This window comes from Staurois parvus, unplaced genomic scaffold (assembly GCF_062004578.1).
Source record: "Staurois parvus isolate SC_StPar_1 unplaced genomic scaffold, SC_StPar_1.0 ptg000744l, whole genome shotgun sequence".
Lineage (NCBI taxonomy): Eukaryota > Metazoa > Chordata > Amphibia > Anura > Ranidae > Staurois > Staurois parvus.
Genome location: NW_028318540.1, coordinates 2,232,964 through 2,249,744, shown reverse-complemented (window position 1 = coordinate 2,249,744; position 16,781 = coordinate 2,232,964). Strand labels below are relative to the sequence as shown.

The window sequence follows — 16,781 nt, the reverse complement described above, 5'->3', positions numbered from 1 at the left end:
TAATAGGGTCTTCTGATTGGGGGTCCTGGGGGTCTCCCTCTGTAATTCCTTTGAAAAAAAACCCCATTACCTCTTGGGTTACCTCCATACCCCCGGGGATTCCTCCATTCATCCAGGGGTTGGAATCTATTATACACCGGTATATTATAATTATTCCTATAAGGACTCCCATAATTCTCTTTAGGTCTCCATGGTGATTTGGATTGGACTGGTTGTACATACCGGACATTCTCTTTCTTTTTATTTCCTACTTTATTCTCGGAAGTTTCAATCCTTGTTTGTATCCTTCCTTCATTGGGTGAACTATCTGGCGTGGTATTCGTGGAAGAACTATTGTTACCAACAATACTCTGCCATTTATACACATTGTTAGTCTGATAGTCTCCCATGTCCCTCATATATTTCCTATGTTTCTTCTTTTTAATTTCTATATCCTTTTTGTTTAGTTGGTCATGTAATTTTTTGAATGCCTCATCATATTCTCTCTTATCTTTAAAAGCTTCTACCTTATTTTTTAGTTCCAAAAGCTTAGATTCTAACAATATAAGTTTTCTCTTTTTCCTATCCAATAGCATATTGATCAACTGTCGTTCACATGAGTGAAAAAAACTTCTCCATTCTTTATTAGAATCCTCATCCACCAAGCCATCGTTGGGACCCAAATCCCATCTCAAGCGTCTAGGGATGATTCCTTGCACCAAATATTTCTCAAAAGTGGTAATGTCCCACCATAACTGAATTTTTTTCTCCATAGTAAAACCTATTTTTTTTTTCAAAACATCAAAGTTATCATCTAAACTTTTTTGTGTAGTGGAAAAAACCTCATCCAAATTAATTTGTCTGTTATTAATAAAATTAAAGACATCCATCTCCACTAGTGGTAAAACACACTCCCTAGTGTGTACAAATAATTAGAAAGTAACCACCTCCAAAATAAAATAAATGCCCTATAACACCATCAACACCCTCCCCTAAAGGTGTGCAAAATCATATAAAGTGACAGTGAATTTACAAATTTATCCTAATATACAATAACTGTGAGATATAATATCTCTATATACCTTTGTCCCAAAAATGAAAATTATTATTTTTTTATATATATATTATTTTTATAAAATAATAATCTCCACTTTTGAGAAATATTTGGTGCAAGGAATCATCCCTAGACGCTTGAGATGGGATTTGGGTCCCAACGATGGCTTGGTGGATGAGGATTCTAATAAAGAATGGAGAAGTTTTTTTCACTCATGTGAACGACAGTTGATCAATATGCTATTGGATAGGAAAAAGAGAAAAACTTATATTGTTAGAATCTAAGCTTTTGGAACTAAAAAATAAGGTAGAAGCTTTTAAAGATAAGAGAGAATATGATGAGGCATTCAAAAAATTACATGACCAACTAAACAAAAAGGATAAAGAAATTAAAAAGAAGAAACATAGGAAATATATGAGGGACATGGGAGACTATCAGACTAACAATGTGTATAAATGGCAGAGTATTGTTGGTAACAATAGTTCTTCCACGAATACCACGCCAGATAGTTCACCCAATGAAGGAAGGATACAAACAAGGATTGAAACTTCCGAGAATAAAGTAGGAAATAAAAAGAAAGAGAATGTCCGGTATGTACAACCAGTCCAATCCAAATCACCATGGAGACCTAAAGAAGAGAATTATGGGAGTCCTTATAGGAATAATTACAATATACCGGTGTATAATAGATTCCAACCCCTGGATGAATGGAGGAATCCCCGGGGGTATGGAGGTAACCCAAGAGGTAATGGGGTTTTTTTTCAAAGGAATTACAGAGGGAGACCCCCAGGACCCCCAATCAGAAGACCCTATTACCAACAAGGATGGGGGAGAGGAATACCAAGGGGTCAGTTTTATCCTTACCAGAACTATCAAGGAGGAGAGAGAGAGGTTTTTCCGCAAGGGGGGGAGCAGGAACAAAGAAAGGGGATGGTGGAAAAATTGGTAACGCAAGAGATGGAACCGAAAGTGGACAACAAAAGGAAAAGGAAAGATGTTTAGGGAAGGGAATATATAATCTTAGTTCCATCCCTCTCACACAAAAAGAGATAGAGGTATTGGATAAAGGATTAAAATTTGCCCCTAAATCGAATATGAGTAAATTTGGTACGTATATTGATGTTAATAAATACATAAGGAAGTTGAATATCAAAAAATATTTCTCTTCTTTACCAGGACCTAATTCTAAGGAAAATAAATTGGGCCCATCTATTGTAGATCCATTTGTACACAGTGGATTGAGGAATAACTCTACTTTTAATCCGGCGAATAGTGGGAATAATTTTATAGAAGTTTTTAAACATATGGTAGTAGAGGATATTAGAAATATGGAAAGAAAAAAATTTAAAGAGGAGGTATGTTTTCAGGAAGGTCTAGATGCACTAAAAAAACCTAATAATGTGGTAATTAGGCCGGCAGATAAGGGTGGAGGAGAGGTGATATTAGATAGATCGGCCTATGAATTAACGATGGATGAAATTTTAAGAGATACAGATACCTATATTAAAATTAAGAATAATCTTTTATTTTCTTACAAAAAATACTTCAGGAATTAATTAATGGAGCCAAAAAAGATGGGATTTTAAATGAAAGAGAAGCAAAATATTTGGTCCCACAACACTGTAAAATGCCAATTATCTATTATTTGCCAAAAATACATAAAAACTTGATTAATCCCCCGGGGAGACCTATTATAAATGGCATAGGATCAATACACTCTAGAACGGGAGAATACATTGATTATTTTCTCCAGGCGATAGTTAAGGTAATGCCATCATATTTGAAGGATGCACAAGAAGTAATTGACCTAGTGGAGATGAGAAAAACTTCTAAGGATACTATATTGGTGACTATTGATATAAACTCCTTATATACGAATATCAAACATGAGGAAGGATTGAAAGCAATTAAATGGGGATTAAAGAGGTTTACAGATTTGCACAAGAAACAGAGAAAATTTATTTTAAAATTGTTGGAATTTTGTATGAATAAAAATTATTTTTGGTATGGAGGGAGCTATTATGAACAAAAGAAGGGAGTAGCAATGGGCACGAAATTCGCGCCCAGTTTGGCAAATATCTTCTTAAGTAAATGGGAGGAGAAAGTAATTTTTAATAGAAAATGGGAAGGTCTGGTTCTATGGAAAAGATATATTGATGATATCTTGGTGATCTGGGATGGTCCAAGGGTCTCTTTGGAAGCTTTTATTGAAGTGATTAATAGGAATGAACATGATTTGGGGTTTACTGTTAACATGGATAATCATTCAGTTAATTTTTTAGATTTAAATATTTTTATTGAAGATAATATTATGTATACTAAAACGTATTTCAAGGAGACCGATAGGAATGGTTACATTCCCACCCAGAGTTGTCACCATCCTACTTGGATAAATGGAATTCCAAAAGGACAGTTTTTAAGAATTTTACGTAACTGTAGTAGATTAAAAGAGTATATAGAACAGACGGAAATAATTAAAGGCAGATTTATTGAGAAGGGATACGACCCTGATATATTGGAGAAGACGAGATTTGAAATAAGTAAAAGTTATATAGGAGATAAAAAATACAAACCTTTATCTAATAAGCAGAAAAAGAATAATAATAAGGTGGAATATGCATTTATCTCGGGTTTTAATAACCAATATAGAGATATGGAAGCAATTTTCAATAAACATTGGCCTATTCTAAAAAAGGATCCTATTTTAGGACAAAAAGTTCCTACGAAGCCCCCATTTATTTATAGAAAATCAAAGAATTTGAGGGATATTTTAGTAAAAAACATTTTATCTCCTCCCATAAAAAAGAAAAAAACTATGTTTGAATTTATTGGATTTTTTCCATGTAGAAAGTGCAGTATCTGTAAAGTTACCAATATGAAAACAAGAAAGATTTCGGGTTTTACATCGTGCAATACTGGTTATGATTTTAAAATTAAAGAGTTTATTACCTGCACTACTGCTTATGTCACATATTTATTGGAATGCCCATGTCGGCTCCAGTATGTGGGTAGGACCTCTAGGCCACTATATAAAAGGTTGAGTGAGCATGTCACTAATATTAAAAATGGTAAAAAGGATCATTGTCTCTCAAGACATTTTAAAGAGTATCACAATTGTGACCCTAGTGGCCTACGTTTTTGTGGGATTGACAAGATAGAGACACATTGGAGAGGGGGTGATAAGGTTAAGGCCATTTCAAAAAATGAAATGTTTTGGATTTTTGAGCTGCAGACACTAAAACCTAATGGCCGTAATGTAGACCTGGACCTGAATTGTTTTATTTCGAATTTTTAATGGTTTTTAAAGATTTTCAGATAATTGTCTGTAGTAGTAGGGGATAAGTGATTCGATTTGGGTAATTTTTTAAGATGATTTAAGCCCCTGGTCCTGAATATAGAGTAGGTCTGATGCAGAGGGCTCCAACAGTACTTATTAGTGGGAGACTAAGTATTTGTAGAAATTGTATTGGCCTTCAAACAGAGGATATCTATAAATAAATATGAAAATAAATTGAATTAATAATATTTAAGAAATTAATTAGATAAATAAATATATAAATAAATTTGATATATTTAGTGTTAATTATTTTGTAAGAATTGATAGTATGAAAGTGCACTGGCCTTCAAATAGAGGATATTTATAAAGAAATATGAAAATAAATTGAATTAATAATATTTAAGTAATTAATTAAATAAATAAATATATAAATAAATTTAATAAATAAGATTTTAGTGTTAATTATCTTGTAAGAATTGATATAATGATGATACATTGGGGGTGTGGCATATTATTTATCTATTTTATTTATTATATAGAAATTAGGTATTGGGGTATGGTTTTATATAAAGTTTTAATAATGATTTTATAGCATCAAATGAACATGAGTAGTGTAGAAATGAAGTCTGTGAACAAGTAGAGTTCCTCTTTAATTTTTGGGTTCTATTAGTGTACTATTAGATGTATATCTGTCTAGATGGAGAAAGATAGTGTTTGTCACAATAAGGAGTAGATTGTATCTTTTTATGATTGATTTTAATTAATAATAATGATTGTATTTGATTTAAAGGTGAGGATTATATGAGGTTTAGGGTTGATAGTGTAAGATTTGAATATATATGGATGTAATAAGGGATATAGTGATTAAAGATCCTCCTGCGCTTCTATGGACAGTTCCCCCTCCTAATAAGTAAGCTGCTGACACTCCAACCAATAACCTAATCAGTGTAAGAATCTGTATATATTAGTGTAGCGCTCTAAAAAATGTCATAAATACCATAAATAAACTATAAACAATATTAAATAAAATGTGAATGTGACCAGTGCTGTAATCTTCACAGTGCTCTTATGCCACTAATAGCACTAAAATATAGACAAAACCAACAATATCAGAATATACAGTATAAGATATATACTAAATGTGACAAGTGCTGTAGTCTTCTCAGTGCTCTAATAACACTGAGTAAGAAAAAAGACCATAAATCAAAAAATATAAAATAAAAGTGATAGTGTCACTCCAAACAATAAATAAATCAAATAGGTAACAGGTGACGGTGCCACTTCAACTTCATTCAATGTCCAATTTTTCTCATTAACATTCGTCTATTTGAAGTGTTCTTGATAACCATGCATAGTGTGTATAGGTAGTGCCACACGTGAACCAACACACTTCTTATCCACTTTGGCTGAAATGCCTGCTCACCTCCTTCCTGTGACCCCAAGGGGCCCACAAGCCTTTAGGATCACCCTGGATCCTCAGGATTCCTGGTATTGGCACCTTCCTGATATTCCTCCTATCAGGTCTCCTCCACTCCTTCACTGCTATGCCTCCCAGGTTCCTCACCACCGGTTGTCTGTAAGCTCTCTCTCACAAAGACAGTGAGTAGAAAAACAGATCCTCCATTGTGTAGTATTTTCCAATCAATAGGGTTTATTCATAAATAGTAGTAACAAGTGACTTACATTCGGTTTGTACAGTCTCAGTGTATTCCTCTCAGGGTAAACTGCAACCTCTTAGTAGTGACTTCCTGATAACCAGGAAAATGGCGTCCCACACCGGAAGTGCGACACTCCGGATACCGGAAGTAGCGTCTACGTTTTGCCTACGCGTTACGTCACGTACCTCGTGACTTCTTCTGGGTCAGAAGAAGTCACGAGGTACGTGACGTAACGCGTAGGCAAAACGTAGACGCTACTTCCGGTATCCGGAGTGTCGCACTTCCGGTGTGGGACGCCATTTTCCTGGTTATCAGGAAGTCACTACTAAGAGGTTGCAGTTTACCCTGAGAGGAATACACTGAGACTGTACAAACCGAATGTAAGTCACTTGTTACTACTATTTATGAATAAACCCTATTGATTGGAAAATACTACACAATGGAGGATCTGTTTTTCTACTCACTGTCTTTGTGAGAGAGAGCTTACAGACAACCGGTGGTGAGGAACCTGGGAGGCATAGCAGTGAAGGAGTGGAGGAGACCTGATAGGAGGAATATCAGGAAGGTGCCAATACCAGGAATCCTGAGGATCCAGGGTGATCCTAAAGGCTTGTGGGCCCCTTGGGGTCACAGGAAGGAGGTGAGCAGGCATTTCAGCCAAAGTGGATAAGAAGTGTGTTGGTTCACGTGTGGCACTACCTATACACACTATGCATGGTTATCAAGAACACTTCAAATAGACGAATGTTAATGAGAAAAATTGGACATTGAATGAAGTTGAAGTGGCACCGTCACCTGTTACCTATTTGATTTATTTATTGTTTGGAGTGACACTATCACTTTTATTTTATATTTTTTGATTTATGGTCTTTTTTCTTACTCAGTGTTATTAGAGCACTGAGAAGACTACAGCACTTGTCACATTTAGTATATATCTTATACTGTATATTCTGATATTGTTGGTTTTGTCTATATTTTAGTGCTATTAGTGGCATAAGAGCACTGTGAAGATTACAGCACTGGTCACATTCACATTTTATTTAATATTGTTTATAGTTTATTTATGGTATTTATGACATTTTTTAGAGCGCTACACTAATATATACAAATAAGGGATATAGTGCTTTCAGAGTTTAATAGGTGATAATGTTTACTTTGATAGGAGTAGGTTGTGCATATGTATATAGAATGATATGTTTTTATAATCTATTTGTAATAATACCAGCCGCGGTTTTATATAATGTTATTGAGAATGGTGATATATGACCATGTACTAAGCCGTTTTTGCGTATTGTACAGAAGTATATACCGTACTCCTATAAGTATGTATCGGACATTGCTGGCATTGCTCCCTGTTCCAATATGGCGGCGAGTAGTCTGACGCCATGAGGAGGAGGGGTACAAATAGAACTTGTCTGCTTGACGGTCACACCCCTTATGATTAAGTCGATGACGAAACGCGTCAAGGGTAGTGACGTCAAGACGTTTTACCGGAATCGGAAGTTTACTGGCGGCCATCTTGGAGAAGGGAAAATCGTGGAGTTACACTTGGACGTTTCCCTGGATGGTTGTGAGACTCCTTCCATTCCCTATTAAGCGGTTTTAAATCTTTTATCATGTGAGCAGTTTACATTAAAGTATATTTGATATATCTATCTGGCGGTATTATACTATGTCCTGTGTGTTCTCTTGGAGATGAATACAAACAGAGTGTCTGAGGAGATCAGAGAGTACCGTGGTAACAAGAGAGGTCTGAAGTAAAATCTATGAGAGGACTAGCCTGGAAAGTTCCTGAAGCATTTTGAAGCATGTTATTTTGGGATAGTTGGTAAGGGTACCCTTACTATAAATAGAAGTGTGCACTAAACTTTGCTGTGGCGTTGATGTGGCACTGCTGAGTGTTATATACATTCATTTTTTTCACTGATTCACGTTTCTTTCATGTTTTTCACTATTTTTTCACGGATATTCACTATATAAATTATATGGAAATTGTGATGTATAAAGGGTAATGCACTATGTGATTTTCCTTTTTTTGAGGTGGATATATTTTGGGACATCGTTGGAAGAAATTTTTGGACTTTTAGTTGGTGGATTGTACATAAATTTGAGTGGACTTTATTTTGTAGTGGACTGGATATATAAAAAGATAATAATTTTCATTTTTGGGACAAAGGTATATAGAGATATTATATCTCACAGTTATTGTATATTAGGATAAATTTGTAAATTCGCTGTCACTTTATATGATTTTGCACACCTTTAGGGGAGGGTGTTGATGGTGTTATAGGGCATTTATTTTATTTTGGAGGTGGTTACTTTCTAATAGTTTATAGTAACTATTCCCATCTGCTATAAAGCATTATAGACCAAGATCTGGCTTGTAGACAACTTATTGTGCTATTTTGTCAAAGCCCAACTCTAGGAATAACAGAAAGTCCACCTCTGAGGTGAGCTCCATGCACTGTAAGCAGTATAAGCTCATTTTATATCTAGAGGGAGAGGAATAAGGAGAAACACTTACCTAATTCCTTGCTCCAGCAGTGTACCTCCAGTGTTGCGACTGCTCCCCTACAACTGCCTCTGTAAGTTGAGACTGGTTGCAGTTGCACTCAATCCTCCTTAATGTACCTGTATTGGATGTGATGATGCTGTGGCTCTGCTCACAGACTGGAGCTATAGGCAGAGAAGGAGGGTGCCGGTGCAGGCTGGTGCAAGCAGAGAGGTAAATAATAGAGCCAGCACTTTACCCTTCTAGACATGAGGAGTATTTAACCCTTGCAGTATGGAGGGGCCCTACTGCAAGGATGAAATTCTGATATTTTTGAAGTTTGGCTTTAATACTACCTACAACAACAATAACTATGTAATGTGTTGTGAAAAGTACTTCATGAAAACTTTACATGTTTTACCTAGGTAATTCCAAACTGTATTTATGTACATGAACAATATTTGGTAACTATACTCTCACAGTAATATTTAGGAACTAATTACAATCTGCTAGAAAGCATCTGGAATCAAGACTATATCTGCAGAGAAACCAATTAGCTTTCAGGTTTTATTGCAAAGCTTAATTGAACAAGCTGAGGTTAGAACCGAATTGTTTTTTATGTAGAAGTGAGCCTGGTTTTGCACTCTTCAGCTTTAGTAAATAAACCCCACTGTGTGTAGAAAGTAGATAACTATACTGTTTTGTTCAAAAATAGATAATCTTGACAGTCCATTAGATAATACCATCTGCAACCTTCTCTTTCCTCTACTTGCTTTTTCATGGTAAATACTTGCTTTTCATGGTAATGGTCTTTATTAAATTAGCTGAATGGTAAGCACATTCCTGCCTTAATAAGGGTGTACTAAACTGCTCACCTCTTCTCCTTCATTTCCATCTGTTTCTTCACTGTTTTCAAAGTGGTGTTTTTCCCTCTTTTTATAGTTGTTAACTTCAGGGCTGTGGATAAAAAGAAACAAAGAAAAAGTAATCAATTTTTTTGAACTAAAATGGATAAAACCATTAAACATGAATAAAAAAAAATTTAATGGTCAAATTCAGCATCTGTGATATCTGCTGTTAGTGGTGTCACACAGAAAGCCCTCTTCCTGCAATGTGAACAAGTACCAAATGCAGTTAAATGTGATAATATAATATTGTATCTTGAACAATTCTTCTGGCAGTTGTGGCTGAAATCTTTCTTGGTCTACCTGTACTTGGCTTGGTATCAAGAGGTCCCTGAATTTTCTACTTCTTAGTGGAAGTGATGACTGGCATATTCAAGGCTTTGGACATCTTTTTATGTCCCTTTCCATCTTTATAAAGTTCCATTACCTTGTTACGCAGGACTTTTGACAGTTCTTTTCTGATCCCCATGGCTCAGTATCTAGCCTATTCAGTGCTTCCATGTAAGAGCTAACAAACTCATTGGCTATTTATGCACTGACACTAACTGCAATTTAAAAAGCCACAGATGTGAGACATTAACCTCTAATTTTAACCCGTGTGTGTCACCTTGTGTCTCTGTACCAAGGCCAAACATTACAGGATATGTAAACTTTTGATCATGGCCATTTGGGTGATTTCTGTTATTATGATTTAAAAAGGAGCCAAACAACTATTTGATAATAAATGGCTTCATATGATGATCATCCTTCAATAGAAAGAGCATTTTTTGGCATGATCAGTCATATTTTCAATATCAGTGCCTAAATTTCACAATTTATGCCAGGGTATTCAAACTTTTGAGCACAACTGTATATCAGTCCAGCAGCAGCTAATAGTTTTGTAGGCTCTGAGGAAGAGGAAAAGTCCTCAAAACACGTCAGCCTGTGGATGTTCCATTGTTCTGTTACATCTTGATGTTTGCGGACTGTTTGTACTGTACTCATGAGATGAACTTGTTTTTTTAATTTCAAGTTCATCTCATGAGTACAGTACAATGTGTAAAAAGGTGAGTATAATACTTACCTTTTTACACATTAAATACTTTAAAGGATAATGCACTATGCCAGTGCGTCATCTGTTTGTTTATTGTTATTGCAGTGCTTCTAGACTCCCCCAGTCTTGTGAGGGCAGTAAGGCAAGTGCACCCCATGAAGGCCAAGTTTTGACTGCAGCCTATTAACCCTTCTTGTGCCACCTCCCCAAGCGCAGGAGGATTTAGTTTTTCCAGTTGCTGATAATGTCCTGTTCCACCTTGCGCACCCGCTTCTTTCATTGCCTGACCTGATGAGGGAACTTCAGCTCTTTGGTAATATATCTAATTTCCAGATCAATTACACTAATTTTGAGGAGCTGCCCATTACTCTATCAGGGCCACTAACCTCTACATTATGTTTGGGCTTTCCCCTTCACGTGGGCTAAGTCCTCTCTGAAATACCTGGGGGTTCAGCATACTGACCACTTTGAGATGCTCTATTCCAGTAACTATCCTGCTCTACTACATGTTGTGCATAAGTACTTGCAAACCTGGACTGAAACTGCTTTCACTTGGCTGGCTCATGTGAATATAGTTAAAATAAGTATCCTTCCTAGAGTGCTTTTTCTTATGTAATTGCTGCCCAAGCCTTTACCTAAACATTTCTTTGTGCAGTTCCATAGCATACTTATTGATTTCATGTGGAATGGGTGGAAACCAAGACTGGCTCTACATTTGTTACAATGGTCCAAATGGGTGAGGGGACCAAGCCTCCCTGATCTTTGGAGGTACTATATGGCTATTGCTCTCCAGCGGCTGTAAAATTGGTGCTTTCACATCTATACTAAACTCTGGGTTTCCCTGGAGAAATACCTGGCAGGACACAATCTATCTTGTGCCCCATGGCTGCCCCGTGAATACAGCGGACTGTCAACAACCACGTCTCCCCTGGCGACCCATGTCTTACGCATTTGGGATAGAGTTGACAAACTTTTTGCTCTAGCCCCCTCTGTATCCCCCTGGCCCATTCGGTGGTTACTTGTGGTTCCCCCCTGGGGAAAGCCTGACTTTTTTTAGATCTTGGGCTGTAGATAGTAACCTCACTTGTGACAAGTTCTTGGAGGGGGGCAGGTTACTCTCCTTAGAGGACCTTAGCAACCGTTTTGGGCGTTTCCCCCATGGACATCTGGCGCTACAACCAGCTACTTCATTTCTTTGCCACTCATGGCCGCTCTGTCAGGACGGTGTCTACACTCGAGCGAATGTTTATAGCAAAGGAGCACCAACCCCATTTGATATCAGAACTGTATAAACTGTTGAGCTCAGTTTTTGTCAATGTGAAATCTGCTTTGGTCTGGGCATGGGAACATGACCTTGGGGTGGAGTTCTCATCGGACCAACTTGTGCACCTTTATAAACTGACGCATTCCAGCTCCATTAATTCTAAGACTCAGGAAACAAATTATAAGTTATCGACATACTGGTATTGTGTGCCCACAGTCTTGTGACGTATCTACCCTTCAGAGGATAAGGTGAGCGTGGCAAGCTCTTACACTTGTGGTGGGAGTGTCCCTCGACTCGCCCCTTTTGGACTGATGTTAAAGCCCAGATAAAAGAAAAAGTTGTGAAAAAGAAAAGTTCTGGACATATATGTTCTGTTGTCCCTTTCCTGCTCCTCACCCCTAACCTTCCATTAAGCCACTACAAGGGATGTTCCTTACCGCACCTCCTGAATGCACCCGGCGGCCATCTTTGTAAGTGCTTTTTATCCATTGATGATTTTATGCTCCACGTGGTTGCTATCTTTTTAATAAAACATACTACACTATATGATACTGTCTCTGGGCTCAGTCTATGAGCTTGCCCTCTAGGAGGAATCCCTTTCTTTGGTTCACCGTGGGCTGGAGATGGAGACTTGGCTACTCTACTTTTGATTGTTCATTTGGTGCATCACTGGCTTCTGGAGAGATCCCACCTTCAATTGGCTCACCGACAGGAGGAACAAGCAGGAGCACCCCTTAGTGTCATTCCGCTCTGGGCTTGCTTGCTACTTACTTCTGGTGAGTGCATTATGATGGAGGTGCAGTGCAGAAGTCACAGAAGTCACTACATTTTGTTGATTTGATCACATCATTATTTTTGTGACTATTATGATATTTAGAGGACTTATTTATTTTCATTTGTTATACTGTATATTTTGTTTCTTCATTGGAGTATTCACTATTCTTTATTTCTTTTTATGATGTTTTTTTTCTCCTTTACGATCACACTGGTCATCATTGATTATAACACACATTTTTATTAGCGCTGCACATTGATATTATACTAACCCAGACCAGGTTGTGTCCAGCTTGGATATTGCCTTGTTGGAGTTAGCAGAGCCCTCGTTAAGAGTACCTTATTGAATAGTGTAGCCATTGCATGGTTTTGGTGCCTTTCTTTTTTCCGTCTTTGTGTCGCAGCCTTAGAGTTGGCACTCCTCCTTGCTCCTTTCCTTCAGCGGCGCCGGCCGAAGGGGTGATTGCGGCTCCGATAATTTACATGTTGGCGTTTACTTGTCCTAGAGGTATGTTAATCCTTTCTCTCCTTACTTGTTACCCCTATTCGTTTTTGTGTCCCCTCCCCCCCTTTTTTTCTTTTCTTTCTCAGCACTTTATTTGATCTTGGGGCTCGCAGTTTTGCTGCCCTGAGCCTCTATAATGTTATAGGACCCCCTCGTGTTGGGCGTTGTCCTTCACCAGCGGATGGGCCCTTTTCCTGTTATTTTAGCACGTTTTGCTGTACCCTAAGATGCTGCAACTTACTGTTACATTTTTTGAATTTCGCAACACTGGAATTAGGCTTGCACACGGTGAGTGGCAAGCCACTCTTGCTGATGCCAGAGAATGCACAGACATGTTTGCTATTGTGATTGTTATGGTTCATTTTATTTTTCTTGTATGGAAACCTTATCTTGAAATAAAGATTACATTACAAAAAAAAGTCCTAGCAGGCCCGGAATGGATTGGGTATCACTTGGGGACCCACACTGTTTCTTTTTTTAAATTTATTTTTTTTTAATTTTATTTGTTTTGTTTTTTTTATATTTTTTGAAATTATTATTATTTATTTTTTCGGAGAGAGTATTCTCCCCTCTGTCTTCGATAGTGTCCACCAACACACTGCATAAGGCTGCATGGACTTGACCATGAGCCAAGTTTGGCTGAAGTCACTGTGACTTTGGCCAATCATAGCTCTCAAAGTACATTGTGCTGTGATTGGACAAAGCATTGTGGTCAGTTGCATTGCTTTGGCCAATCATGGCTCTCACAAAAGTGAACACACGAAAGGCCGATGTACGAGTCGAACATATGTTCGACTCAAACATCAAGCCCAGCACTACTCCTCATTAACAATTAGACTCTAGCTCCCCCTAGCTATCTAGGAGGGTGCTACATTACCATTAAGCATTTTTACTACATTTGCAATTGTGTCAATAATATGCTTGCACTGTACATTCATACCAATGTATTATTCTTTTAAATCTATGTGCACATTTTTCTATGGCATTTGCTTATAAATGGAGGTAAAGAAATCACATATAAATATTGGGTTGGGAGGTGGTATGTGCAGTTATATTTATAATGTTGATATCTTAGGATAACCAATAGACTGAAGGTATATTCTTAAAAGTAGGTTCTGTTACCTCATTTTCTTTCTTAGGATCTGCACTTCTTCCTTTGCTCTTCGGACAACGTCATTCACCTGGGCTTCCAGTGATGGAGTGGGGGCAGTAGGTCCCCCATTCATGCAGCGTGCATTTGCCCTTGATAGACTACGGCGCAAAGATTCATTCATAGCTTCACTCTCCACTAAACGTGTCCTGTGAGTAAAATAGAATATTGAAATATCTGATGGACTATGATAATTGGAAAATATGTTTTAATGAAATAATGTCATATTAAGGTATTTTAAAAATATGTTCACAGGCTGTGCTTACTTGATCAGTATATCTTAATTATAGGTTCAGTGCACCTGACTTGGCTAGGCTGAGGGTGAAGGAGAAACGTTTATGCAAACTAAGGGGACTAGTAAGAAAAAGCATCTGCACACCTCAAGCAGATTGTTTATCGTTTAAGAAAATTTTCCAACTATCACAGGTAATTATTAATATTGGGAGCTACACTTGTTATTAGGCCATTTATAGACACCCTTAGGGCACATTCAGATGAGTAGTGAGCTGAGTTTACACTTGCAGCTCACCTCTGTCCACTTCCCAAGCATGTAAAATAGAGTTTTTGTCCTTTTCTTGGAGCCCACTGAGGGACACAGAAAGTCAATCACCTTCAGGTTATGCTGCTGTCTACATGAGGATTGGACAAGTCCTCCCTCTCCCCACTACCAGAATGTCTCAGTTTTGTAGTACAGCAGTACCAAGGGAATGATCATAAACACAGAGGGGGGACATGTGTCTCTCAATGGATTCCAAGAAAATGATTTTACAGAAAGTACAAAAATCTTATTTTTTTTGTCTATTGTGGGACACATGAATAAGTCATTTACTTTCAGGAGTGCAGGAAAGCAAACAAATGCTAACAAGCCCAAAAACACAGAAACCTTGGACTGCCTGAAGCTCAAGTAGATGAACAGAGTGGCAGCCTAGCTAATCTGGGAAACAGTAGCTTCATGCCGAAAAGTTCAAGAAGCATTTGCAGACCTAGTAGAGTGCACTTTAGCAAGAAAGGGTGGAATCCGATCCTTGAGACCACAAGCTTGAATGTTGGTCTGTCTGAATCATCTAAAGATGGTGGAATGAGAAGCTGGTGCACCTTTACAGGGACCATCTGGGATAGCAAAAAGGGAACAGGTTTTTCTAAAAGAAGCAGTGTTTGTGAAGCAAACTCCCACAGCCCAAAACAAATCCAGACAATGGATAGAAATCTCTTTTTGATTAAAGGAAGGCAGACAGAGGGATGATAGAATGATGTACCAATTGACTTTAAAGGCTGAAACTACCTTAGGCAACAAGGGAAAAATTAGACCTCAACGCCATTTTGTCTCTGTGCAACACCAGTATGGGTTCCTTGCAGGATAAGGTCAAAGTTCAGAAACTCATCTTTCAGAGGTGATGGTTACAAGGAATACCTACTCGTGGGTGAGGATATAGAGAAAAATTTCTCTAATTGGTTCAGATTCCACAGGGTCACAGGGGAATAAACAGGGAGAGCTAGAATGGAGACTCTCTGTACAAAGGCTGCGGATCTCTGAGAGACAGAAATGGCAGAAACCTGACTCTTGAAAGTGCTGAGAGCAAAACGCTGGACCAAACAAAGCTGTAGGAAACAGTGAATTCGTCCCACAGAGAATCTTCTGTTCTTTAAAGCTCACAGTAAGCGATGTATGCCTTTAATATCCAATGGTAGACCATCACTGGAATGCCCTCCATCTCAATCCTACGACGCAATCGAAGAAGAGGTTTTACTAGAAGAAATTTGCAGAACTGAAAACTTCAGTTTTCTTTTGGGCATATTCGTTATGTTACTAATTTTGTTTTGTTATTCGTTTTCAGAATTCGTTTAGTTTCATTTATTAATTTTTTTAAGAATTTTGGATTTTTGGAATGACTAGAATTCAAATCGGTCAAAAACTGATCGACCATCCCGAATTCTACTTGAAGAACAACTGGTTGCTAAGGAGCAGGCCCGTCAAGCCAGCTGCCACGTCCTTAACAACTGATGACTCACTGGCTGCCAGAAGGGTGACAGCTCAATGTAAAAAAAAAACAATTGCCAGAAATAAAAATTTCTGGAAATAACTGTGTCCCCCCCATTCATCAGGCTCTTCGGGTCTGGTATGGATTTTAAGGGGAATGCTATGCCAACATATTTTAAAAAAACGTGTGGGGTCTCCCCTAATATCCATACCAGACCTCTATCCGAGCATGCAGCCCAACATTGGGGTAGAGGGGATCCTCCCAAAAGAACCTTGTCCCCATGTTGATGAGGACAAGTGCCTCTTCCCCTTATGACGTCATCTACCGGGGGAATGCTGGGTCAGTGACACATCGGGTGACCCCACCCCTTACTTATTTAAGAACTGTCAGATGGCGGAAGTGTCAGACAGTGGGGGCCTTCATCAGGTGCAGAGCTCATTCACATGGGAGGGCAGGATCTGGAGGACCCCTTGTTGAAGGGGGCTTCCAGATTCTGATAAGTCACCCTCACACCCACCGGGCCAGGGTTTTGGGGAAGAGGCACTTGTTTTCCTCCACATAGGTACAAGGTGCTTTGGGGGGGAATCCCCCCATGTTGAGGGCATGTGGCCTGGTATGGTTCAAGAGGGGAAGGGGTCGCCCGCTTGCCCACCCCACCCCCCCTTTTCTGGCCTTCTGGGCTGCATGCTCATATAATGGTCTGGTATGGATT

The 16,781-nt window shown here is 38.3% G+C and overlaps 1 protein-coding gene across 6 annotated transcripts in view; it reads right to left on the bottom strand.

Moving 5' to 3' along the window:
* KIF21B (kinesin family member 21B) overlaps positions 1–16,781 on the bottom strand; it is a 400,290-nt gene that overhangs the window by 196,479 nt on the left and 187,030 nt on the right. For all 6 annotated transcript variants that reach the window (XM_089654112.1, XM_089654107.1, XM_089654109.1 and 3 more), the window contains exons 11-12: positions 14,063–14,239; positions 9,335–9,416 (exon numbers count right to left, since the gene is read on the bottom strand). In XM_089654112.1, coding sequence (XP_089510238.1) covers positions 9,335–9,416; positions 14,063–14,239 — 259 coding nt within the window. The remainder of the gene's footprint in view (positions 1–9,334; positions 9,417–14,062; positions 14,240–16,781) is intronic.